The sequence below is a fragment of the Microcaecilia unicolor genome, chromosome 2, assembly GCF_901765095.1.
Source record: "Microcaecilia unicolor chromosome 2, aMicUni1.1, whole genome shotgun sequence".
Lineage (NCBI taxonomy): Eukaryota > Metazoa > Chordata > Amphibia > Gymnophiona > Siphonopidae > Microcaecilia > Microcaecilia unicolor.
Genome location: NC_044032.1, coordinates 238,049,039 through 238,076,245, shown reverse-complemented (window position 1 = coordinate 238,076,245; position 27,207 = coordinate 238,049,039). Strand labels below are relative to the sequence as shown.

At 47.1% G+C, this 27,207-nt stretch overlaps 1 protein-coding gene across 5 annotated transcripts in view; it reads left to right on the top strand.

Annotated features, from left to right (window-relative positions):
- Nucleotides 1-27,207, top strand: part of SMARCA2 (SWI/SNF related, matrix associated, actin dependent regulator of chromatin, subfamily a, member 2) — a 679,721-nt gene that overhangs the window by 467,132 nt on the left and 185,382 nt on the right. For all 5 annotated transcript variants that reach the window (XM_030193821.1, XM_030193826.1, XM_030193822.1 and 2 more), the window contains one exon: nt 17,903-17,980. In XM_030193821.1, the coding sequence (XP_030049681.1) occupies nt 17,903-17,980 (78 nt within the window). The remainder of the gene's footprint in view (nt 1-17,902; nt 17,981-27,207) is intronic.

The window sequence follows — 27,207 nt, the reverse complement described above, 5'->3', positions numbered from 1 at the left end:
GGTACTAAAGGAAGTCCTATGAGAAACGTCCACCCCTCTGGCCTTGTGGTCCCCAAGAAAGCAGAATCCCAATATCGGATCCACGGTGAACCTAGAATGATGAGGTCCCAATTACCCCACAATTCCATGGTGGTGGATTCCGCTTTCAAGAGAGCCAGGAGTACTAGAGACTATGCTTCGGCGCCCCCAAGCAGAGAAGCTAAAACTCTTGATTCTTTTGGGAGAAAAACATATCAGGCTGCTATGCTCGCATCCAAGATCCAGTCATACCAACTCTTCACGAGCATACGTTTGCGGGACTCGATAAGACAACTGTCCAGCTTGGTTGATGCACTCCTTGCAGAGTTGGCCGAGCCTTTTCGCCAGCTGGTCAGGCAGCAGAAGGCGTGTCACAAATTCCTGGCTAGGGGTACTTTTGACACTTTTGACCTAACATCCAGGATCGCTGCTCAAGGTATAGTGATGCGCAGACTTTCATGGCTGCATGTCTCTGACCTGGATCATTCTGTCCAGCAGCGGATGGCGGATATTCCTTGCCAGGGGGACAATCTTTTTGGAGAAAAAGTAGAGGATCTTGTTAACCAGATTAAAAAGCATAATGATGCTATGGATTCTCTCTCCCACCGGACGCCTTCTGCTACAGCCTCCTCATCTAGGAGGTTTTTTGGAGGGAAGAGAAGTGCTCCCTATTCCTACTCTAGGCGTAAGTACACTCCTCCTTCTCGGCAGCCTGCCCAGGCTCAGCCTCAGCTCGCTCGTTCTCGTCAACAGCATGCGCCTAAGGCCTATTCTGCTCCCCAGCAAAAGCAAGGGACGGACTTTTGACTGGCTCCAGTTCAGCATAGCCTCTATCAATGTGTCCGTGCTGGACGACTTGCCGGTAGGAGGGAGCTTGATATTTTTTCACCAAAGGTGTCTCTTATAGCCTCCGACCGGTGGTTCTTCAAATAGTCCAGTTAGGATACACCCTCAATCTGATATCCAAACCTCCAAATTGCCCACCAGGAGCTCATTCTTACAGCCCCCAGCACAGGCAGGTACTTGCAGAGGAACTCTCCACCCTTCTAAAGGCCAGTGCGGTCGAACCCGTTCCACCAGGGGAAGAAGGGCTGGGATTCTATTCCAGGTACTTCCTTGTGCAAAAGAAAACAGGGGGATGCGTCCCATCCTAGACCTAAGGGGCCTGAACAATTGTCTAGTCTGTGAAAAGTTCAGGATGGTTTCCCTGGACACCCTTCTTCCCATGATTCAGGAAAACGATTGGCTACGGACTTAAAGGATGCTTATACCCATATCTCGATACTCCCAGCTCACAGGAAGTATCTTTGATTTCAGCAAGGAACGCAGCACTCTCAGTACTGTGTACTGCCCTTTGGTCTGGCGTCTGCGCCCAGAGTGTTTGCCAAGTGCCTGGCTGTAGTCGCAGCGTTGCTTCGCCAACTGGGAGTGCATGTCTTCCCTTATCTCGACGATTGGCTGGTGAAGAGCACATCGGAGGTGGGTGCTCTGCAGTCCATGCGGATGACTATTCAGGTGCTAGAGCTACTGGGGTTTGTGATCAATTATACCAAGTCCCATCTCACCCCAGTTCAAAAAATGGTGTTCATTGGAGCACTGTTGAACACAAAGACAGCTCGAGCTTTTCTCCCCGAGACGAGGGCAGACAATCTCCTGTCCCTAGTATCTTTGGTTTGAGCGTCTCAACAGATCACGGCTTGGCAGATGTTGAGGCTTCTGGGTCACATGGCCTCTCACAGTTCATGTGACTCCCATGGCACATCTACACATGAGATCAGCTCAGTGGACCCTAGCTTCCCAGTGGTACCAAGCTGCGGGCAGTCTAGAGGATGTGATCCAACTGTCCACCGACTTTCGGAATTCCTTCCAGTGGTGGGTGATTCGGACCAATTTGATCTTGGGACATCCGTTCCAAATTCCTCAGCCACAAAAAGTTCTGATGATGGATGCATCCCTCCTGTGGTGGGGGTCTCATGTAGATGGGCTTCGCACTCAAGGAGCTTGGTCCTTTCAGGAAAAAGGTCTGCAGATCAACCTTCTGGAATTAAGAGCGATCTGGAACGCTCTGAAGGCTTTCAGAGATTTGCTGTCCAACCAAGTAATCTTAATTCAGACAGACAATCAGGTTGCCATGTACTACACCAACAGGCAGGGGGGCACCAGATCTCGCCCTTTGTGTCAGGAAGCCGTACAGATGTGGCTTTGGGCACGCCGTCACAGCATGTTTCTCCAAGCCACTTATCTGGCAGGCATAAACAACAGTCTGGCCGACAGGCTGAGCAGGATAATGCAACCTCACGAGTGGTCACTGAATATGGGTGTAGTCCGCAAGATCTTCCGAGCGTGGGGAAACCCCTCGGTGGATCTTTTTGCCACTCAGATCAATCACAAGGTCCCTCAGTTCTGTTCCAGGCTTCAGGCCCACGACAGACTAGCGTCAGATGCTTTTCTCCTACATTGGGGGACAGGTCTTCTGTATGCATGTCCTCCCATACCTCTAGTAGGGAAGGCTTTGCTGAAACTCAAGCAAGACTGCGGAACCATGATTCTGATTGCGCTCTTCTGGCCGCGTCAGATTTGGTTTCCTCTTCTTCTGGAGTTGTCCTCCGAAGAACTGTGGAGATTGGAATGTTTTCCAACCCTCATCACTCTGAATGAGGGGTCGCTTCTACATCCCAACCTTCAGTCTCTGACTCTCATGGCCTGGATGTTGAGGGCTTAGAATTTGCCTCCTTCGGTCTTTCAGAGGGTGTCTCCCGAGTTTTCTTGCTTCCAGGAAAGATTCCACTAAGAGGTGTTACTCTTTCAAATGGAGGAGGTTTGCCGTCTGGTGTGACAGCAAGGCCCTATATCCTCTTTCTTGTCCTACACAGACCCTGCTTGATTACCTTCTACACTTGTCAGAGTCTGGTCTCAAGACCAACTCCGTAAGAGTTCACCTTAGTGCAATTAGTGCCTATCATCGCCGTGTAGTGGGTAAGCCTATCTCTGGACGGCCTTTAGTAGTTCGCTTCATGAGAGGTTTGCTTTTGTCAAAGCCCCATGTCAAACCTCCACCAGTGTCATGGGATCTCAACGTCGTTCTCACCCAGCTGATGAAAGCTCCTTTTGAGCCACTGAATTCCTGCCATCTGAAGTACTTGACCTGCAAGGTCATTTTCTTGGTGGCTGTTACTTCAGCTCGTAGAGTCAGTGAGCTTCAGGCCTTGGTAGTTCATGCACCTTATATTAAATTTCATCACAACTGAGTAGTCCTTCGCACGCACCCTAAGTTCCTTCCTAAGGTGGTGTCGGAGTTCCATCTGAACCAGTCAATTATCTTGTCAACATTTTTTCCCCATCCTCATACCCGCCCTGGCGAAAGCAGTTTACATACCTTTGACTGCAAGAGAGCACTGGCCTTTTACGTGGAGCGGACAAAGCCCTTCATACAGTCCGCCCAGTTGTTTGTTTCTTTCAACCCCAACAGGAGGGGAGTTGCCACAGAAAATGCACAATCGCCAATTGGCTAGCAGATTGCATTTCTTTCACTTATGCCCAAGTTGGGCTGACCTTACAGGGTCATGTCATGGCTCATAATGTTAGAGCCATGGCTGCGTCAGTGGCCCACTTAAAGTCGAACTCCATTGAAGAGATTTGCAAGGCTGCAATGTGGTCATCAGTCCACACATTCACATCTCACTACTGCCTTCAGCAGGATACTCGACGCAACAGTCGGTTTGGGCGGTGCTACAGAATCTGTTCGGGGTTTAGAATCCAACTCCCCCCCCCCCCCCCCCCCCCCCAGGCTCATTTTGATTCTTTTCTAGGCTGCACTCTCAGTTAGGTCATTTTGGTTTCAGGTCAATCTTTGTTACATCCTCGCCGTTGTGAGGCTCAGTTGACCAATGTTCATTGTTTTGGGTGCGCCTGGATGCTAGAGATACCCCAGTTGTGAGAACAAGCAGCCTGCTTGTCCTTGGAGAAAGCGAAGATACTTACCTGTAGCTGGTATTCTCCGAGGACAGCAGGTTGTTCTCACAAACCCGCCCTCCTCCCCTTTGGAGTTATGGTTGTTTCTTGTTTATATGCTTTTTGATTAAACTAAGGAGACATTCTCGTGCGGCGGGTGGAAAGCTGTTCGCGCATCCACAGTCCATCCTGCTCGCACGGCAGAATGTTCCCGAAAGTCTTTATGTTTGCTGGCAAAATTTCTTCCGGTTCCTGGGTCGCCGTGGACAATGACCCAGTTGTAAGAACAATCAGCCTGCTGTCCTCGAAGAATACCAGCTACAGGTAAGTATTTTCGCTATGCAGTCATTAGGTGTGGTTCAGGTTAGACCAGGTTCTGGTAAATCTTTTCATCTACGCCAATATCACTGTTCTTCTACCTATACTTGAGTCCTGGTTGAACACTATGGGCCTGATATTCAGACCATGGGAGTTAGCTGAGCCCCGCAGTTGGCACTGAGCCTGGATAGTCAATGTCAGGCAGTTTCCAGTGACCAGCATTGAATATCCGGGTGTTTTTTTGGCACTATCCGATTAAGTTGAAACTGGCCAAAGATGGGCCTGCTATTTCAGCAGCTGAATTTGGTTTCCAAAGTTAGCCAGCAATGTGCTGAATATTAGTTGATAGCTGGTTATATCGCACAATATAACCAGTTATCCACTAAGCACTAACTAGCAATATTCAGCGGAAGATAACCGGCGATCTCCCATTGAATATTGCCAGGTAGACGGTTAAGTGCCATTTAACCGGCCAGGAGCCATTCCTGGCTGGTTAAATGGTTTTAAATATCTAGCAGTATGTCTCTTATTCCAACTTGTATTAGATTGTGGAGCCCTTTTAGTGAGGTGCGCCAAAAAATGGGCTGTGCTAGTGTAGGCGTGTGTTTTGTGCGCGCACAGATCCGTTTTTCAGCGTGCTGAAAATGGACGTGCAGCAAAAAAAAATTGGCGTGCATCCATTTTGGCTCTTAGACCTTTGCACCAGCCGTTGACTTAGCGATAAGATCTCACATGTGAACTGTGCGGTACTTGTCTATGCACATAGAATGACAATTACTGCCCACTTTCTGCCGTGTGCCAGAAAATAAAAATTATTTTCCGGCACGCGTAGCAGATGCATGTCAAAAATTAAATTACCACAAGGGCCACGTGATAGCTAGGCGGTAACTCTAAATTGACATGCGTTGGGTGCACATAAGCGCCTAGGCGGCTTAGTAAAAGGGCCCCTAATGGTAGGCTAGAGTCACGGCTTATCGCTTAAAGCTAAACAGAGATAAAACAGAGTTTTTATGGATAGGTCTTTCCAATGATCTTAAATTCCCCAAACCCTTAAGGTAGGCTTTGTTCAGTTTTCTGTTGAACTAGAGTAAAAAGTACTTGGAGTAGAACTTAATAACCAGTTGTCTATGCATAGCTGCACTCAAGTTGTTGTGAAGAAGTCGTTTTATTTTCCCAGGAAGCTTAGGGCCGTGAGGAAATATTTTAAGCCACTAGCCTTGGGCTTTTTGTTCAGTCTCTGATCTTATCAAGGTTATAGTAATTCTATTGTTTTTGTTGACTTTTCTAAATCTCTTCTTCATCCGTTGCAAGTAGTCCAGAATACAGCAGTTCGGCTGATTTATGGACTAAATAGATATGATTCACAGAAAGCTTTCCATTCCATGCTGCATTGTTCCCTGTGGAAGTGTGAATACAATTCAAAGTAGGAATATCATCCTTTATGATATTGATGGGTGACGCTCCAATTTATCCATCTGATTAAATTGTTCTGCTTCATGGTTCAAAAAACTCTCGCAATATTTTTATGTTTCTCTACAGTTCATAAGTTGAAGTCTGCAAAACAAGTTTTCTTCTTTTCTGTCATATCCGATGGTGGCAATTTGGAACTCCCTAGTTATTGCCACAAGATTCTGTAGAAATTACTTGAAGTTTCGGAAAATGTTATTCCTAGACATGTGCTTCCTAGGGTTTGCTCCTTCCCCCAATGAGCCCGCTGGACCACCATTGAGGAAAGGTAGGCCTGGGGTGAGCCTACCTGTATCATGGAAGGTGAGGGGGTTGCTGACTCATGGCCTGGGGGAGGAAAGAAGGGGAGGGCTTTAAGTTATACAGATCCTGGCTGATATTCGGCCGGGGCCTGCATAATTCTTTTATGCAGGCCCCAGCTGGATATCGGCTTGGAACCGCATAAGCTCCAGTGGTCAGCCTCAGCAAAATTAGCACCAGAGTTTCAGTGCCAGTGCTCACATAAGGCCCAGCACTGGATATCTGGGGCTAATTTAGCCGACAATGGTCAACATTGAAAAAAATACTGACTGCCTTTGGCTGAATATTGGGGGAGGGGGGCTCGTATTTCTCAACATTTGCTTATTTCTGATCTGAAGAAGATATTGATTTCGAAAGCTAATCAAAAATTGTATTGTTGGTCCAATAAAAAATATATTATCTTATTTTCTTTTCTATGTTTTGTTTTATTTCTATTTATTACCTTTTATTATAAAGGAAATAAGGGAATTCCTGGAATAAAAGTTCAGGATGGTTTCCTTGGGCACCCTTCTTTCATTTTTCAGAAACACAATTGACCATGCTCTCTGGACTTAAAGGACGCATATACACACATCCTGACACTTCCATCCCACCAGAAGTATCTTTGATTTCGGCTGGGAACGCACCACTTCCAGTACCATGTGTTACCTTTTGGCCTCGTGTCAGCACCCAGAGTCTTTACCAAATGCCTAGCAGTAGTCACAGCATCGCTGTGCAGACTGGGGGTGCATGTGTTCCCTTATCTCGTCGATTGGCTGGTGAGGAGCATGTCAGAGGACAGCACTTGGGAGTCCATGCGGAGGACTATTTGGGTGTTAGAATTACTAGGGTTCGTTATAAACTATCCTGCGTCCTATCTTCAACCTGTCCAGCGATTGGAGTTCATTGGAGCACTGATCAGTACACCAAAGGTTTGAGCCTTCTTCCCAGAACCAAGAGTGGACACTCTAGCCGCCCTGGCTTCTCAGTTTTGAACCTCTCAGCAGGTCACAGCTCAACAGATATTGAGGTTGCTGGACCACATGGCTTCCACAGTTTGTGACACCCATGGCACACCTTCACATGAGATCAGGCCAATAGACCCTAGCCTCCCAGAGATACCAAGCCACGGGAAGTCTAGAAGATATCATCCAAGGGTTCTCAGACCTCCATTTGATCCAATTTGACTCCCATTCCAAATTCCTCAGTCTCAAAAGGTGCTGACAATGGACGCATCTCTCTTAGATTGGGGATCTCATGTGAATGGGCTTCACACTTGAGGAGCCTGGTCAGTCCAGAAAACAGGTCTTCTAATCAACCTTCTGGAACTCTGGGCGATCTAGAACGCTCTTAAGGCTTTCAGAGATTGGCTGTCTCACCAAATTGTACTCACTCAAACAACCAGGTTGCAATGTATTATACCAACAAGCAGGAGGAGCATTGGATCACGCCAACTGTGTCAGAAGGCCGTCCGGATGTGGCACTGGGCTCGCCAGTACAGCATGTTCCTTCGATCCACTTATCTGGTGGGCAAAACAACAGTCTGGCCAACAGACTGAACAGGCTTATGCAACCGCATGTGTGGTCTCTCAGCATGGACATTGCCCACTAGATCTTCAGAGTGTGGGGCACCCCCTTTGGTGGATCTGTTTGCCACTCACCTGAATCACAAAGTCTCTCAGTTCTCCTCAGGCTTACGACAGACTAGCATTGGATGCCTTCCTTCTGCATTGGGGAAACGATCAAATGTATGCGTATCCTCCCATCCCTCTTGTGGTAAAAACTTTGCTGAAACTCAAGCAAGACCACAGGACCATGATCTTAATCGTACCTTTCTGGCCACAACAGATCTGGTTCCTTCTTCTTCTGGAGTTATCCTCTGAAGAACCATGGAGATTGGAGAGTTTTTCTGACCCTCATCACACAGAACAAGGGATCTGTTCTACATCCCAACCTTCAGTCTCAGGCCCTCGTGGCCTAGATGTTGAGAGCCTAGAATTTGCTTCACTCTGCCACACGGTGACTCTCAGGTTTTGCTGGCTTCCAGAAAAGATTCCACCAAGGGGTATTACTCTTTCAAATAGAGGAGATTTGCTGTCTGGTGTGAGGGCAAGGCCCCAGATCCTATTTCCTGCCCTACACCAACCCTGCTTGAATACTTTCTGCACCTTTCTGAGTCTGGTCTTAAGACCAACTCTGTAAGGGCTCACCTTAGTGCAATTAGTTCTTATCACCGTGTAGAAAGTAAGCCCATCTCTGGACAGCCTTTAGTTCTTTGCTTTTGTCAAAGCCTCCTGTCAAACCTCTGCCGGTGTCATGGGACCTCAGTGTCGTTCTCACCTAACTGATGAAACCTCTTTTCGAGCCTCTACCTTCGTGCCATCTGAAGTACTTGACCTGGAAGGTCATTTTCTTGGTGGCTGTTACTTCGGCTCTTAGAATCAGTAAGCTTCAGGCCGTAAGTTTCATCACAACAGAGTAGTCCTCTGCGTGCACCCTAGTTTCCTATCAAAGGAGGTATCAGAGTTCTATCTGAACTAGTCAATTGACTTGCCAACATTCTTTCCCCGATCTCATGCCCATTCTGGCAAGAGCTCTTTGCACACCTTGGACTGCAAGCAAGCATTGGCCTATTACATAGAGCGGACAAGGCCCCACAGACAGTCCACCCAGCTTTTTGTTTCTTTTGATCCCAACAAGATGAGAGTCACCATCGGGAAACACACAATTTCTAATTGGCTGGCAGATTGGATTTCTTTCACTTATGCCCAGGCTGGGCTGACCCTAGAGGGTCATGTCACAGGTCATAAATGTCAGAGCCATGGCTGCGTTTGTAGCCCATTTGAGATCAGCCTCCGTTGAATAGATTTGCAAGACTGCAACGTAGTTTTCAGTCCACACATTCACATCTCATTATTGCCTTGAGCAGGATACCTGACACGACAGTCATTTTGGGCAGACAGTGTTGCAGAATCTGTTTGGGATCTAGAATCCAACACCACCCCTCTAGACCTGTTTTATTCTGTTCCAGGCTGCACTCTCACTCAGTTTGTATATAGTTTCAGGTTAATCTGAGTTATTCCCTTGCCATTGTGAGGCCCAGTTGTCCAGTGCTTGTTACTTGTAATGAGCCTGGATGCTAGGGATTCCCTTGTGAGAATAAATAGGCCTGCTTGTCGTTGGAAAAAGCGAAGGCACTTACCTGTAGCAGGTGTTCTCTGAGGACAGCAGGTCTTATATTCTCACAAACCCGCCCACCTCCCCTTGGAGTTGTCTCCTATTTACATTTTTATTTTTGCTGTAGTATCTAATTACGGGGTACGTGCCCTCGCGGCGGGCGGGAAGACACTCGTATATGTGCGATGGAATGTGTGTCGCACTCCACAAAGCACAGTTTTGAGCTTGTTAGAAGCTCAGGACCGGGCAACGCGGCGCCGCGTTACCCACTTGTGAAAATATAAGGCCTGATGTCCTCGGAGAACACCTAGTACAGGTATGTACCTTCGCTTTTTGGCAGCATAATGTTGGGATATTTTGCAGCAGGAAGTCAGACAGGCTTATGAAGATTGAGGGACAAATGGATAGTACAAAGTACAGGCAGATCATGGAGGAAAATCTATTCCAGGACTGGGGAGAAGATTCATTTCTCAGTAGAACAATGATTGTAATCACAAAGAGAAAGTGGATGTACTTTAGTGGAACAATCATAGCCCAGACCTGAATCCAGTAGAAAATCTGTGGCAAATCTTTAAGACTGTGGTCTACAGATGATCTCCAGCCAACTTTTGAAAGGGCTGTGCAAGGATATCCTAAACAACTCATGGCTGTAATTTCTGCCAAAGTGGCTTCCACCAAGTATCAAGTTGAGGAATATGAAAACTTATGCAAATCTAGACTTCTTGATTTCTTATTCTTAATTACATTGGTTTATTTGTTTATGTTGTGTATGTAAATCCTGGAACCCACCCTATCCACCTTGCAGTTGCTTATGTTCTGCAGGAGGCAGGCCCCAGTTAACTTTCAGATTTCTGGAGTTCATTTTGTGTGACTGAGTTCTCCAGTATCTGGAATCAGGTTTTTGGAACTTATCTGCTAAAAAGTGGATAACTGGTATCAAGTAACAGTTGCTTCTTAAGCGCAATGAGAATCCACCTTTACACCCCAGAAGTTATCAAAGAACAGTGATCAACAACAAAGAGCTTTACTGACATATACTTCCTGGGGCTGATATTCAGATTGCGGGAGGTAGCCGGGCTGGCTCCTACGGTCGGCACTGGGCCCAGATATTCAGTGCCAAAGTTATTCCACCTATTGATGTGACCAAAGATGGCAGCCAAACTTAGCCAGCTTCACGCTGAAAATCGGTGGATAGACGGTTATATTGCCTGATATAACCGGCTATCTGCTAGGTGTTAACCGGTGATTTTCAGCCGGGGATAGCCGGCTAAGTGCCATTTAGGTGGCTAAATTGTTCTGAATATCTGGGGAGATTAACTGTACTGTACACTTTACTATACAAAAGTATTTATATGAATGTAAGTATTTTGATCATTGACATTAACTTAAAGCATTCAAATTAGTTTCAATATAAGTAAACCTTGGCCTTATGGTACTGGTAAAGAACTGTAGCACTGCCCTAAGTGTCCTACCCAGATTCAAGAGCTGTAAGCCAAAGGGGCTGAAAATAACCCCCACCCCAGAAAGCAAACAATGCACTCTGCAGGGTGCGGACACAGTTCAGATGGGACCCACTTTGATAAACTGGAGTCCGTTAGCTCAAATAGTAGATAATTCTTTAATTGTGATTGAAAAGTTTCTCACCTCATGGTTGCTGTGTATGTGCCGAAACATAATTTTTTAGAGCCCTGCTTGGATAGTAGTCCCTTCCTGAGCTAAATGTCTCCAAAATGTAATTACTTCCTACGCCCCAATTCTAAGTGAAATTTGTGCAGTTTACCTCTTGTTAATTCTGGGAATGTTCATGTGGAACTCCTGCTGTGGCTTCAGGCAGGGGATGTGGCTTGACTACTCAGAAGTGTCTTTTTGTGGCAGAGCAGGCAATAACTTTCTCTTTTGGTTGAAGCTCACTAGCACCACAGCTCTGCTTGCTGGAGTCCCTGGGAATCGGAGGTTAAATCTTGTGGGTTTCTGCAATATAGCTCCACCTCTGGTCTCTTCCTTGGTTCCCTCACTAGCACCACAGCTCTGCTTGCTGGAGTCCCTGGGAATCGGAGGTTAAATCTTGTGGGTTTCTGCAATATAGCTCCACCTCTGGTCTCTTCCTTGGTTCCCTCTCAACTTCCATCTGATACTCCGGATTGCACCACAAATCCCAGTTCAAAACAGCCTGTGGAAGTGAAGTCTTTCATTGCAGGTAGAGGCTGACCCTCAGATTCTATATATGACACCCAAATTTGGGCACGCTGCCAAGATATGCACACAGATTAATTGCTTAATGAGCTCTTAACCATCAATAATTAGGTGCCAACAACCAAATATTGATGTTAGCACTCATTAAAATTTGCACACACATCTGACCGCACTATTCTATAAGGTAACACATCTAACTCATAGCACTTATCCCCAAAAGGGTTGTGGCCATGGAAGAGGCATTGGGCATGTCATGGGCATTCTGAAAGCTTACGCATGTACTTGGGCACCAGCATTTACACCAGGTTTCAGCAGGCATAAATCTGGAACTCAAAGTTTAGCTACATGCTGTTCTATAAAGGGCACACACTCTTTGTGGCACCTGTTTGCCCTTAGTTGTAATCTTGCTCTGCTAGAGTCTCTAGACAGGTGGCCCTGTCTCTGAATTTTATTCCAATGAAGAAAGGAAACTCCAGAAGTTGGTAAGGATTAATATTCAGTTCTTTTTAAACTCCATGGGACAGGAACCTCGTAGAGAGTCTCTCACATTTAGATCAATGAAATGAACTCCTAAAGGATTTTGAATTCTATTTTTTTAGACAGCAGAATATAAAAAGTGTACAAGAGTGGGAACACTTTTGGCAAGGCAGGTACTTTTAGCCTCCTACAGGAAAGACGGTGCCTGGAGCATGTTTTGTGTTGAATTGGAAAATTCACTGTGTCCGGAAAAAAGTGAGCTTCCAAAACATTTTGCAATAACAACCTCAAACCTGCACCAAATTAATTAAAATATTATGTGCACAAAGTGACATCTATTTGTGTCACCGATGCCAAATTACATAGGAATTCCTCCTCTCATTTAAGAGATTTTTAAATTTTACAAACTGTTATCAAATCTCAGTTTCCAACATGACTTAATTACTTACTCACTGACGTCATCCATGATATCATTGTGCGTTAATAAACAGAATGCTGTCAAAAGAAGGTAAAGTTTTAATTAAAATACTAGGGGCCCTGTTTACTAAGCCACGCTGAAGGTGTGCTAACTTCTTAGCGCACGCTAATGATAGAGACACCCATTATATTCCTATAGTTGTGTCTAGCATTGGCACGCGCTAAAAAGTTTGTGCATCTAGAACGTGGCTTAGTAAACAGGACCCTTAGAGTTGAAAAAGGATACCATGCTAAAAGATCATATTTAAACATACAGAATGTTCAGGCTGACATTGAGAGGCATTTTCGAAATGAAGTCTAAGTTGGACTTTGGACATTTCGTTCGAAACATCCCAAATCCGAATAGCAAATGTAATTATTTTCAAAACAGCAAAATGTCTTCCCCCCCAAATACTGTTTGTAATAAGGGGGAAATAGTTTTGTGTTCTGTGCATTTACCTTTTCAGGCCATTTTTGAAAGAAAAAAATGCACAAGTGAAAAACAGAAAATCAAGCAATTGGGATGTAGGAGGGGCCAGCACTTTTAGCGGACTGGTCCCCCAGACATCCCAGGAGAGCAATGGGCACTGCTGTGGACTTCAGATAAATGCTGCCAGGTACACATCTCACCGTTGCTCCCTTATCTTGTCTGCTGAGCCCTCCAAAACCCACCCAACACATACTGCCCCTAACTGTACATCACTGTACGTTACGGGTGAAGGGGAAACCTATATGTGGGTACAGTGGGTTCTGGTGAGTTTTGTAGGGCTCACAGTTTCCATCTGGGCCTTAGCCCACCTGTCTACAGTGCATTGCACCTACCCCTATACTATTCCAGGGACCTGCATGCTGCTTTAATAGGCCTGGCTATAACATCTGAGGCTGTTATAGAGGCTGGTAAGTACAATTTATATTCACATTTTTTGGGGGGAAGGGGGTTAGTGACAACTGAGGGAGTAAGGGGGTCATCCCTGAATCCCTCAAGTGGTCATTTAGGGCACTTTTTGTGACTTATTTATTAGGAAAAACAGGTCTAGACCAAAACGTTGAAGTTTTACCCTGGGCGTTTTGGTATTTTTTCCATTATGGCTGTAACACACCCAAGTGGTAGGCACGCCCTAATCCCACCTTCAAAATGCCCCCGATGCAGCCCCTTGTGGTTTGGACGCACTGCAGATGAAATGAATAGACAGTCTGCAAAACAGGTTTCGAAAATACTGATTTAGATGTTTTGAGAAGAAATCCATCCAAATGGTGCCTTGACCAGTGGCGTAGCCACAGGTGGGCCTGGGTGGGCTGGGGCCCACCCACTTAGAGCTCAGGCCCACCCAACAGTAGCACATGTTTAGTGGTAGGTAGTGGGGATCCCAAGCTCCATCAGCTGAAGACTTCCCCCTGATGGTAACGAAAATGCTACTGTCCATGATACCGGCACCTGTGCATGCTCAGTTTGCAGCGCCTGCCTGCTGCAGACTGCCAAGGTGGAAAGAAGCATTTTCCTGCCAGCTGAGATATATTTTGGGGGGGGGGGGGGGGGGGGGGGGAGAACACTTGGTGCCCGCCCTTTTCTTGCCTAGGCCCACCCAAAATCTGTTGTCTGGCTACGCCCCTGGCCTTGACACAATGTTTTTCTCTTTTGAAAATGAGCCCCTAAGTGTGTTAGAAACTCTAGCTTTTGGGTAGTGTTATTTAAAATTTGACATCTCAGTAACGTTAAGGTGGATTTCTACAAAACCACATAACATTGTTTGAACTAGATTTCACTTTGTGCACATAAAATACTAATTAATTCGGTTCGTTTGCAGTTGTTATTGCAAAATGTTTAGGGGGCTCACTTTTTTACTGATACAGTGTAGTATGGGTAGACTGTATTTTCAAGCCTACCTGTTATTTTCTTAACAAATTCTGCCTACAAAAAAGAAAAATCTGTGAGTACCTTCTATTTGTGAAGACTTTCAAAGGGAAAGTGGATGCATACGTTCTCATGAAAATTTAGTTCAAAGTCTGTGGGTTAAGATGATTCGCAGACTTTGCCCCAAAGCAGTCTGAAAATTGGCCCTTAAAATGTTTGGCTAACTAAAAAGAAAAGAAAAATTGTTCCTTGTCACTTGCAGCAGATGAATGCAGGAGCTAGTGGGTTAAGTCCGCCTACCAGCAGGTGGAGATAGAGATAAACAAACTAAAGGCCAGAAGGCCAGCTCCTTTCTCAGTTAGTATGTCTCTGTCTCAACAGGTGGTGGACGGCTTTTTCTCCAGCTCCTGGGCCCAAGGCCTCTGAGAGTGCGCCTGGGCCGGTGGCCAGTTTGAGCCGGGGGTAGCGGACTGGTGGTGTCCCCTTTGGCAGCATACACAGTTTCTGGGTCCCAGCTGCACCTCAAATTCCCTCTTAACAGGCTTTTGTTGTTCCTTTCCTTCCCTGTTTGTTTCTGCCTTCTCACTAAAAAAAAAAAAAAGAGAGAACCATAGAATTTATTTAAAAGAGAAACAGAGAAGCACAAGGAAGTGTGTTTTTGCTGAGAGCAGGTTTGTGTTACTGCTGTCTGAGTCCTGTTTTCTGTTGCCTGCTTGTCTGAGCCTGCCTCTAAGTGAAGTCGGAGAGTTTTTTTTTCTTCGGCTCAGGTGTCAGTTCTCGCGCTTTCCCGGTCCGGGGTAAGTCCTGCTGGGTTCCTGTTCGGGGATGGGCGATGGCAGCGGAGGCGGTAAAATGCTGTTCCCGATGCGGGAAATGGCGTTCGGTGGCAGGCCTTTGCAGCGCGGGGTGCACTGATTTGTCGGGACTCGACTTAGCAGTGCCCCCCCTCCCCCCCCGAGAGCGTGCTTTCCCGCCCAGAGCATGGCAATTCTTGCGCCATTTTGTGATTGGTTGCGGAGCCGGCTCCGGTAGTGGTTTTGGCCAAAGCTTCTTCCGCTGGTAGGGGAGTCAGGCACTGTGGGCGGTGGTGCAGGTGCCATGGCTGCGACCTCCGTTGCGGTGGAGGGGCTTTTGCCAGAGTTTATTTTGCTACTCCATGAGGCGTTTCTGTTGAAAAGTGCCTTGCCCCCCCCCCCCCCCCCCACACGGCTGCGACAGCTTTGGCCTTTGATTCTCTCATGGGGTCTGGGGGTAACCAAGAGATTTGGGGTTTTCCCTCAGAGGATTTCTCCTCCCTTAAAAAGTCTAGGCTTACTTTGGGGTCTGAGGAGGGGTCCTGCATACGGTCGCCTCAGCTTCCTTCGTGGTGGCTCTCTCGGAGCAGACGGGGGTGGAGGACGGTGTCCTCCCTGACCAACCGGAGGAGTCTTCCGCCATCAGGATTTTTCATAAGGGGGAGTTGTCCTCCTTTATCTCTCAGGCACTGGAAGCCCTGAATATAGAGGACCCTGAGGTTGTGGCTTCTCAGGCGGTCAACCCCAAGATGGCTAGTACCAGACGACCTTCTAAGGCCTTTCTGGTACATGAAGCTATTGAAGAGTTGATTTCGGTCCAGTGGGCGGATCCGGATGGGGGGCTGAAAGTAGCCAGGGCTATGGCCAGGCTGTGTCCAGTTTCAGCGGACTGTTTAGAGCAGTATGCTCTACCTAGGCTGGATGCCCTGTTGAAGGTGGTCACTAAGAAGACTGCTCTTCCAGTGAAAGGTGGTGTGGCACTTAAGGATATACAAGACAGATGGCTAGAGGCCTCTTTAAAACTTGCCTTTGAGGTGGCCGCTTTGACACTTCAAGCTTCTGTTTGTAGTTCTTTTGCGGCTAGAGCTTGTCTCAGTTGGCTACATTCTGTCATGGATTCGATTTTGGAGTCTGATATGCCAGGAACTCCTCAGATGTCGCTAATGGATATTGGGCTGGCATACTTGGCGGATGCCTTGTATGATTTGGTCCGTGCTTCGGCCAAGCTTATGGCCTTGACCGTTTCCTCTCGGCGCCTTCTGTGGCTCCGTCATTGGGCCGCAGATATGGCCTCTAAGCAGCGGCTCATTAAATTGCCTTTCTGAGGGAAATTGTTTTTTGGGGAACACCTAGAAAAGATTGTTAAAGATTTGGGGGATTCCAAATCTCAGTGTCTTCCGGAGGATGGACCCAAGTCTACTTCCAAGCAGGGAGCCTGAGGTCACGTTTCAGAGAGACGCGACGGTATCGCTCGGGGCGGTCCAACGCAGCCTTTCAGCTTCCTTGTTTTGGGCAGCGTTCTTCCTTTCGCAACGTCAGGGGGCTCCTTCTCGGGCCTCCCAATGATGGGGCGCAGGTCCACTCCGGAGGAGAGCAGATCGGTGGTCGGCTTTCTCTGTTTCTTCCAGAGTGGGCCAGAATTATTTCAGACCAGTGGGTCCTCGATGTGGTGCGAGAAGGTTACAAGCTAGAATTCTTCTCTCCCTTCACAGACTTTTTTCTTGAGTCCCGCTGTGTGTCGCGGGCCAAGAGGACAGCGTTACTGCAGTGTTTGCGAGACCTGCTAAGGATAGGGACTATTGTGCCTGTTCCTCCTCTCGAAAGGCGCACAGGATTCCGATTTCTGGATCAAGTTGCAGTTATTTCGAAGTTCTTATTTGGTTCTCTGTTTTTCATAGTGAGGATGGCTTCTGGTTGTTATTGGTTTCATATTTTTGGCCTTGGCAAATGCTTACGAATGACATACTAACTGAGGAAGGAGCTGGCCATCTGGCATCACTGCCTTTAGTTTCTTTATCTCTATCTCTACCTGCTGGGCTTAACCTACTCGTTCCTGGATTCGTCTGCTGCATTAAAGGAAAGAAAATTATCAGGTAAGACATAAATTTACCTTCTAAAAAGTATATTGTGAAACCACAAGCTCTTTCCCAACTTTCTGTCTTGTATGAAATAGAGTACTTTTGTTATTTTGTTACTGTCTCATTAGCTGAAAAGATATATGGAAGTGCTGAATATCTGCTTTGGATGACAGTTTGCTTATTTCTAATAGACTTACTTTACCTCTCTAGAACATAATGTTTTCTCAGACTGAGGCAAAATTTAGGATTAAATTTTAAGGAATAGAAATGAAAGGAAATAACAGATAAGGAAAGAAAACTCTTATCTTCAGTTTGATACCATAAGATATATGAGATGACAAAAACACAGGAATGACTGTACTTTGAAAATTTTAGTAAAGATGTACATGAAAGAAAGAAAATAGGAAAATTGATGTAGCTTAACTGGTGTTCATAACTACTCAAGGATTGAGGGGATAGAAATATTTTAGAATTGAAAATTTAAAAAGTAAAAAAAAATTTTAAACCTTTGAAAACAAAGCTTACTAGATGTTTTTGTGACTCACAAGATTGATTTGCTTATTGCATGCTTGCTTTATTCATGTTCACTCATTTATTTGTGTAGCAGTGATGAAGGGAAGAGTGTGGCAAGTTCCTTATGTTGTATAATAAAGTTCCATTTATGTTTTCATATTTCATTTGGATGTTGAACCAGTTGGGGACTTTTTTTGTTTGGTCAGTTGCACTTTGTGTGTATATTAGTAATCTCTTTAAGAAATGTTGCTGGTCAGCATTCTGGGTGGGTTCAGACTTGCCAGCAGTTGTTTCGCTGTGTTTCATCAACCCTTAATCTCCACCACTAGGAAGAAGATGAAGTTCCTGATGATGAGACTCTGAATCAGATGATTGCACGAAATGAAGAGGAATTTGACTTATTTATGGTAAGGAAATGGTACTTTTCAGAAAGCCTAGAAATATTTGACTAAACAGCAGTCTTGATAAGAGCAAGCTGAAGCAGCTGCATGTATTTCCATTGTGTGGTAACTTCAATATGAAACTGAAGCATGAAAGTGGTTGCTTAGTTCAAATAAATTTTAAGTTATTGTGCTTGGGCGATATGAAAATCACAATTGGCAGTACTACTGATTCTGCTGCAAGCTAATCAAGACTTCTATCCAATGGTCATATGTAACCCTTTCAAGTGCTTCTAGTGGTTAGTGACAGTAGTGAACTGAACCACAGGGAGATAAATTGATTGCCTGATACCAGGATTTAAAGTCATGAGCCTTGATGTTTTCCCTAGTTCCCTAACATCTGGGTCATTAAAACCCATTTGTTTGTACAAGCATATGTTTGATGATAATAATGGGGTCAGAGTTGTGAATCAATTTTGAGTGTTGTTTGGTATATGTCTGTTCAAGATTTTGAATGTTTTTATTTATTCATTTATTAAAAGTTGCTGTACCACCTTAGCCAAAAAGCAGTTCAAAGCGGTGTACAATACTCATAAAACAGTAGTCAAAGTAAAGAAAGGAACTACAATGGTCGATAGAAAAGAACAGGGGAAACCTCACACACATGACAGCTACTACTACTACTAAACATTTCTAGAGCGCTACTAGGGTTATGCAGCGCTGTACAAAATAAACAAAGAAGGATGGTCCCTGCTCAAAGGAGCTTACAATCTAAAGAACATTAGATTGACATTACAACAACAGAAGGGGAGGGAAGAGAAAAGGAGGTAACAAGAGGGAGAGGGCTACTTCCAAACTGCAAGAATGAAAAACTGACATAACACCTAGTATTATGATGATGGAAAGGCTTGTTGGAAGAGCTATGTTTTTATTGTTACCCACTTAGTTAATAAGCGGGTTATAAATGAGAAATAATTAAATAAAATTAATTTAGCCTCTAGATTACAGTTCCTCCAGAGAGGTCCATAAATGGCAATTTTAGATAATTAAAATTAAATTAATCAAAAAGTAGTTGGCAAATTTCAACTGAATCTGTTTCCCACAATAAAGTCCCTACCAGAATGGAAACGGAACTATTCAGTAGTTTCCATTTTCTTAACAGTTAAGACATTGATAGCAACATTTTCCAAGTTACAGGTATCACATGCGGAAGGATACATGATAAACAGTATGTCTCACCATTATGTGATAACTTGCCCATGATCCTGGAGGCAGTCTGTGCTGTGTTTGCTGTAGAGGCTGACTGAGTTTCCATTTCGAATTTGCACCCACCAAAACTGACCCAAAATCTAGATTCAGATCCCTCCCTCCCACCCGTGATCATCAGTGGCAAACACTCCCCAGAAGAAATCACATCCTCCTGGTCCGGCCAGCCATCCAACCTCAACCCCTCTGTCCTCCCGGGCCGTGCCTACCTTTCCTTTAAACTGCCTCGTGGTCTAGTGGCATATTCTGAGAAAGAGCAACCCACCATCACTCTTGCCCCCACAGGTTTGTCATCCAAAATGGCTGTTGAGACTGCCACGGAAGGTCTCAGTGGCCACCTTGGGATTGGAAGCAGCATAAGCAAAAGTGACTGGAGATTGTTCCTGCTTCCATATCATCAAGCTGATCAATCCATAGACTGGTGGGTTGTGTCCATCTACCAGCAGGTGGAGATAGAGAGCAAACTTTTGCCTCCCTATATGTGGTCATGTGCTGCCGGAAACTCCTCAGTATGTTCTCTATCTCAGCAGGTGGTGGTCACACACAGCAGCAGCTCTGGCTAGGCCTCCAAGCCTAATTCTTAGGTTTTGTTGAGTGCCTGGGGTTGAGGGCTCTTTTGAGCAAGTGCAAACCTGGTGGTGCCAGGTCCCTCCTTTTCTCCCACCTCCCGCTGGCTCCGTTAAAAAAAAAAAAAATTTGAACGTCCTTAAAGGCGTTTATTTCGACGTTTATTTAAACGTTCATTGCAGCTACTCACTGGGACACCAGGTCGTTACAGCTCGGAGCGGAAAGCAGGTAATTTTTACCTTTTTATAGCGGGCAGGGGGTTCCCCGATTTATCTCCACGTGGCATATGGCGTCGGAGGGCGAGGGCGTAAAGAGTCGCTCTCCGGATCGCTTGGGCGCTTCTAGAGGGGATGCGGGGGTCTTAAAGTCTGATTCGCCCTTGTTGGGTGACAGTTTTGTGACCGATGAGTGTCCCGGTCCTTCCTCCGGTGTGGCGGTTTTTCCCCGCCATAAACGCCCATCCCCCGCTCCTCGCCTCCGCCATCTTGGCCGGCCACGCGGCTCGGACGGCTTCTTCTTGGGCCGCCCTTGAGGTAGGAGACATTAATGCCATGAACGCCCTTAATTTGGGCGACGGCACAAAGGCGGCTAAAATTAAGCGCCGTTTTTCCCGCGCGGCTCCTTCGCGGAGTGTCGCGCCGGACGCCATCTTGGATGCGCAGCATGTCTCTCCCCCGCTCTTGCGAGCGCCGGTTAAGGGTGCGTCTAGGGCTGTTGCCCAGGCTGCGGAAGTGCACAGTCTGGGGGGTTTCTCCCCCGAGTTTATTTTGCTGCTGCATCAGGCCTTCCTTATGCAGAACGCTGCCCCTGCTCCCTCGTCAGGTAAAGAGGTTGAGGCCCCCGGAGGTAAACGCCCTCGGGTTGATTCCCAGGTCTTGGAGGACTTTGTCTCCTCCGATGTAGATGAGGGCAGCGTATCTGAGTTCTCCCAACGGTCCTTTGCGGATTCCTTGGAGGAGACGGATCCCCGCTCGGATGGAGCGGATGACCCCTCTGCAGCGCGACTTTTTAGCTCAGAGGATTTGCCCAACCTGTTTGTGCAGGCCATGGGCATTTTGAAGATTTCCTCTCCGGAGGACGTCTCTCCCTCAGCCCCTGTTGGCTCTGCCATTATGCTGGGGACGAAACGCCCGCCTAGAACCTTCCACGTGCATGATGCCATGCACACCTTAATTTCGGCTCAATGGGATGTCCCGGAAGCGAGCCTTAAAGTGGCTAGGGCTATGTCCCGCCTCTATCCTTTGCCTGTAAGTGAACGTGAGGCCTTTCTGTGGCCTACCGTGGATTCTTTAATCACTGCGGTGACTAAGAAAACGGCGTTGCCGGTGGAAGGTGGCACGGCCCTAAAGGACGCCCAAGACAGAAGATTGGAGGCGGCCTTAAGGTCGTCCTTTGAGGCGGCTGCTTTAAGTTTGCAGGCCTCAGTTTGCGGCTCCTATGTGGCCAGGGCGTGCCTGACTATGGTGCAGCGGGCTTCCCCCTCGGATCATTCCTTGAGGGCTGATTGGCCGGCCCTGGAATCGGGCTTAGCCTATTTGGCAGACTTGCTGTATGATGTCTTGAGAGCCTCAGCTAAAGGCATGGCTCAGACAATCTCTGCGCGGCGGTGGCTTTGGCTGAAGCATTGGTCTGCTGACCACGCCTCTAAATCCCGCCTGGCTAGATTGCCTTTTAAAGGCAAGCTGCTCTTTGGGGTCGAGCTGGACAAAATCGTGACCGATCTCGGCACGTCTAAGGGCAAGAAGTTACCAGAGGTCAGGGCTCGGGCTAGTACTCGCCCTGGTACCTCCAGAAGACGGTTTCAGGAAGCCCGTAGGTACCGCCCGGGCAGGTCGGGCTCCTCTGCCCCCTCTTCCTTCAAGAGGAACTTCTCCCCCAAGCAGCATTCCTTTCGCAGAGACCGCAGTCCCGGAGGTGCTCCCTCCGGTTCTCCCCCAGGGTCTCGTACCCAATGACGGGGCCTTGGTCCACGCCTCAGTGCAGATTGGAGGACGGCTGTCCTCGTTTATGGGCGAGTGGACCACAATAACTTCAGACGCTTAGGTGCTGGAAGTCATCAGAGACGGCTACAAGCTAGAGTTCTGCCGACCCTTAAAAGACGGGTTTGTACTCTCTCCCTGCAAGTCTCCGGTCAAAGCTGTGGCAGTGCAGCAGACCTTGGACAATCTGATCCGCCTGGGGGCGGTCGTTCCGGTGCCAGAAAATCAGCTGGGCAAGGGACGTTACTCCTTTTTCTTTGTGATACCAAAGAAAGGAGGTTCTGTACGGCCTATCCTCGACCTCAAAGGGGTCAATTGGGCCTTGAAAGTTCGGCACTTTCGCATGGAGACCCTCCGCTCTGTTATAGCGGCAGTGAAGGCAGGAGAGTTCCTGGCATCCTTGGACATCAAGGAAGCGTACTTGCATATTCCCATCTGGCCTCCTCATCAACGCTTTCTGCGTTTTGCAGTACTGGGCCGACACTTCCAGTTCAGAGCCCTCCAGTTCGGGTTGGCTACTGCTCCGCGGACCTTCTCCAAAGTAATGGTGGTCATCGCGGCCTTCCTGAGGAAGGAAGGAGTTCAAGTCCATCCTTATCTGGACGACTGGTTGATCCAAGCCCCCTCTTATGCAGAGTGCGGCAAAGCTGTGAACCGGGTGGTTGCTCTTTTGAGCTCCCTGGGGTGGATCATCAACTGGGAGTAAAGCCAGCTGCGCCCGACTCAGTCCCTGGAGTATCTGGGAGTTCGATTCGACACCCAAGTGGGCAGAGTGTTCCTGCCAGACAATCGGATTGTCAAGCTTCAGGCTCAGGTGGACTAGTTCCTAGTAGCCTCTCCTATTCGGGCTTGGGACTACGTGCAGCTGTTGGGCTCTATGACGGCCACGATGGAAGTAGTGCCCTGGGCCAGGGCTCATAGGAGACCACTACAACAATCTCTGCTGCTGCGCTGGACTCCGATGTCGGAGGATTATGCTGTGCGCCTTCCCTTGGACCCAGCAGTGCGCAAGGCGCTGAGCTGGTGGACGCAGACAGACAAGTTGTCTGCAGGAATGCCTCTGGTGACCCCGGAGTGGATTGTCGTCACGACAGACGCCTCTTTGATGGGCTGGGGAGCCCACTGCTTGGGAAGGACAGCGCAGGGGCTCTGGTCTCCTGCAGAGGCAAGTGGTCTATCAACCTCCTGGAACTCAGAGCCATTCGGTTGGTGTTGTTGGAGTTCATCCCGGTACTGGTGTTGAAGCCTGTACGGGTCCTGTCGGACAATGCCACGGCTGTGGCCTATGTCAACCGCCAGGGAGGTACCAAGAGCGCCCCTCTAGCCAAGGAGGCTATGAATCTATGCCAGTGGGCGGACGCGAACCTGGAGCAGCTTTCAGCGGCCCACATTGCCGGAGTCATGAATGTCAAGGCGGACTTTCTCAGTCGCCATACCTTGGAGCCCGGAGAGTGGCAGCTATCTGCTCAGGCGTTCTTGGACATCACGAAGCGCTGGGGCCAGCCGAGCCTAGATCTGATGGCGTCATCGGCCAATTGCCAAGTGCCGCGCTTTTTCAGCAAAGGACGGGACCCTCGATCCCTGGGAGTAGATGCTCTTCTCCAACAGTGGCCGACACAAGAGCTTCTCTATGTGTTCCCGCCCTGGCCCATGTTGGGCAGGGTGCTAGACCGGGTGGCAAAGCATCCCGGCGGGGTAATCCTGGTGGGTCCGGATTGGCCCAGACGTCCCTGGTATGCGGACTTGATCAGGCTCTCAGTCGGCGATCCTCTGCGGCTGCCAGTGGAGCAGGGCCTGTTACATCAGGGTCCCGTGGTGATGGAGGATCCCTCCCCCTTTGGTCTTACGGCCTGGCTATTGAGCGGCAGCGTCTGAGAAAGAAGGGCTTCTCAGACAAGGTCATCGCCACTATGCTGAGAGCGAGGAAGCGCTCTACTTCTACTGCTTACGCCAAGGTTTGGCGTATTTTTGCAGCGTGGTGTGAAGCAGGCTCACTTTCTCCCTTCACTGCTCCAATTTCAGGTAGCGGCTCTGGCTTGCTTCAGGGGCCGCCTGAAGGGTGCTTCCCTGGCTTCGCAGCCAGATGTGGTGCGCTTTCTCAAGGGAGTTAATCACCTGCGCCCTCCTCTGCACTCAGTGGTGCCTGCGTGGAATCTCAACCTGGTGCTAAGAGCATTGCAGAAGCCGCCTTTTGAACCCTTGTCGAGGGCATCTCTGAAAGACCTGACGTTGAAAGCAGTCTTTTTGGTGGCTATCATTTCAGCCAGAAGAGTTTCCGGGCTCCAGGCACTCTCATGTCGAGAGCTTTTTCTGCAGTTCACTGAGGCAGGAGTGACTATTCGCACAGTGCCTTCCTTCCTGCCCAAGATTGTTTTTCACTTCCATGTGATTCAGCAGCTCTGTCTCCCTTCCTTTCGTAGGGAGGTCTACCCAGAGGAATACTCTGCTCTCAATTTCTGGATGTGAGACGAGTCATCATCAGATACTTGGAAGTGACCAATGATTTCCGGATATCGGATCATCTGTTTGTCCTGTTTACAGGTCCTCGTAAGGGTCTGCAGGCTTCTAAGCCTACAGTGGCAAGATGGGCAAGGAAGCCATTGCAGCGACTTAGGGTCCGTCTCCTTGGAAGAGATTTGCAAGGCGGCAACTTGGGCTTCGGCCCATACCTTTGCCAGGCATTACCGCTTGACTGTGGCTGCTCGGGCGGAGGCCCGGTTTGGAGCTTCAGTGTTGCGGTCAGGGATTTCTATGTCCCGCCCTGGGTGAGTACTGCTTCGGTACATCCCACCAGTCTATGGATTGATCAGCTTGATGATATGGAAGGTAAAATTATGTATCATACCTGATAATTTTCTTTCCATTAATCATAGCTGATCAATCCATAGCCCCTCCCAGATATCTGTACTGTTTATATTCTGGTTGAATTTTAGGTTCAAGTTTAGCCTTCAGTTACTTCAGGAGGACTTCGTGTTCAAGTTCTTCTTTCACTTGGATTCTTCAAGAGTTGAGACGAGTTTGTGTTACAGTGAGCTGCTGCATTCCTCTCCCCTCCGTTTTACGGGGCTGGATTGAGATTTAAATTCTGCCGGCACTCCCTCCCGCTTCGTGCGGCTGTAGGGCAGCTTTGTACCCCTCCCGCTTCGGCGGTGTTAGGGTCAGTCAGCTCCTCCCGCGGTTGCGGTTGCAGGATAAGCCAGATCCCCCCGCATCGGCGGGTGTGGTGTCCCTCCCCCGCTCCGCGGGGATGAGCTGGACGGATTCCCCTCCCCCACTTGTGTGGGGATGAGCTGGGTTAATTCCCCTCCCCCGTTTCGGCGGTGGTGAGCTGGGCAGAGTGTCCCTTCGTGGGTGTAATTCTCTAAGTGCTGAGTCCTGCGGATGGAGCTTTGATATCGACATACTGAGGAGTTTCCGGCAGCACATGACCACATATAGGGAGGCAAAAGTTTGCTCTCTATCTCCACCTGCTGGTAGATGGACACAACCCACCAGTCTATGGATTGATCAGCTATGATTAATGGAAAGAAAATTATCAGGTATGATACATAATTTTACCTTATGCTGCTTTCAATCCCAAGATGGCTGCCGGGACCTCCAACGGCAAACTGCCACAAGAAATCCTGGCAAACATTTTGAGTGAGGAACCTGCGGGGGCAAGAAAAACTGGGGATCGCTGTTGCCCGAAAGCCACTAGAACACCAGGCCATTTAAAGGAAAGGTAGGCACAGGGAGGGCCTTTGAGTGGTGGGAGGGCACAGGGGTTTGGGTGGCTGGCCCTCTTCCGGGGGTGAAGGGGCTAGCAGCAGCGGCTGGCCCTGGAGGACCCTTGCTCTGGTTTAGGTTACCAGTTCTGGCTGAAACCGAGCGGCAAATTTCGGCCGGAACCAATACCACCTGTTTTGGTCTACTTCTAATCTGCTGTCCCCCCTAATTTTATAAACTTGTGCACTCAAATGTCCAACTAGTGCACACATTTGCACATGCAAATTATAGTATAAGGTTAGTTGCCTACATAACTTAATTCAATAACTGGCTGTTAATTAATTGGCCTTAATTTGCTGTATTTGCCATTAATTAATAGTTGTGCACATAACTGCCTTTAGTCCAAATCTGTAAGTTACGTGCTCAAATTCCAGAGCACACAATTTCAAGGGGGTGGGGTGGGCCTGGGAGAGACGTAGGTGGGTTGGGGCCATGTCAGACATAAGAGCTTATGCTTAAAGTTAGACATGTAAATGCAGACTTACGCCATTATTCTATAACAGCAGTTGCACGCACAATTGCTATTATAGAATTCACACTTAGTGTGCATCATCCCAGTGCATACATTTCAGCGACCTTTTGATAATTTACCACTGTATGCCCAAGCTAGATTAGATATTATTTACTTACATTTTTGCACACTGGAAAATAATTCCTAATGTTACAAAGGTAAACTTTGATATGGTTTCTATTATGTTTAGTAGCCTCAGAACTTCACTCTATATAAAATGCAGTCCTGCATCTGTATTTAAATATGCTGATTGAATAAAACACAGCAATTTTTTTTTTTTTTTTTTTTTGTGAATTAGCCATACTGGTGTTTTCTTCCTATTGATTTCCACTTGTTTCCTCTTATTTGTTTTTCTTTCGTTTATATTAGTTTTTAAAGTCTTCCAAAAATATTTGGCAAGAATAAAGACAGGTTAAAGAATACATGTAAATTCTCCGATAAAGGTCATGAATGGAAAAAAAAAGTCATATTTAAAATTTTCCTGTCACATTTAGACCATAGTTGAGGAAATAAAGGGAAAATCAAGTGAATCTCCATTAAATTTAAGTCAACCCAAAAAATAAATCTTAAACTGTAAGGCACACTTGGGGGATAAAGACATGCAAAAGACCAAAATGTTAACAATTTTTTGAATGGAACAAAAAAAGTACAACCTCACATTCCTATCTCTAGGAATGTCAGAAAGGAGATTATTCTCTGGATTCTTTGATTTACTCTTGAGAAAGGCGGTGTAGAATATATATACCTTTTTAAGAAATACATTCATTGTACCACAAGAGATTAGTAAAACTGTTTTTTTTTTTTTTTTATTAGAGCCACTTAATATTTCTTGTTAAGAAGAAGAGAAGACTGGGAGAGAAATCTCTCTTCTGCCCCCTGAACTTTGACAATCCAAATGCTCTCATTTATACTCATCTACACAAATTTCCATAGCATCAGCAAGACATCTTTTAGAATGCTGAACTTAATCTAAGTAAATATTCTATAAGTCTAAAGTATAAGGGCATAGTACAATAGAAAAACCTATTACATACATTTAATTACATTTAATAATAGACTAACATTTATAACCTGCTCTTTCACAGAGTAGATTTACTGTTCCAAAAGAAGACATCTATCACAAATACTGGTCAGTTTCAGCCTTTAACCTCTCTAGTCTACAGGCA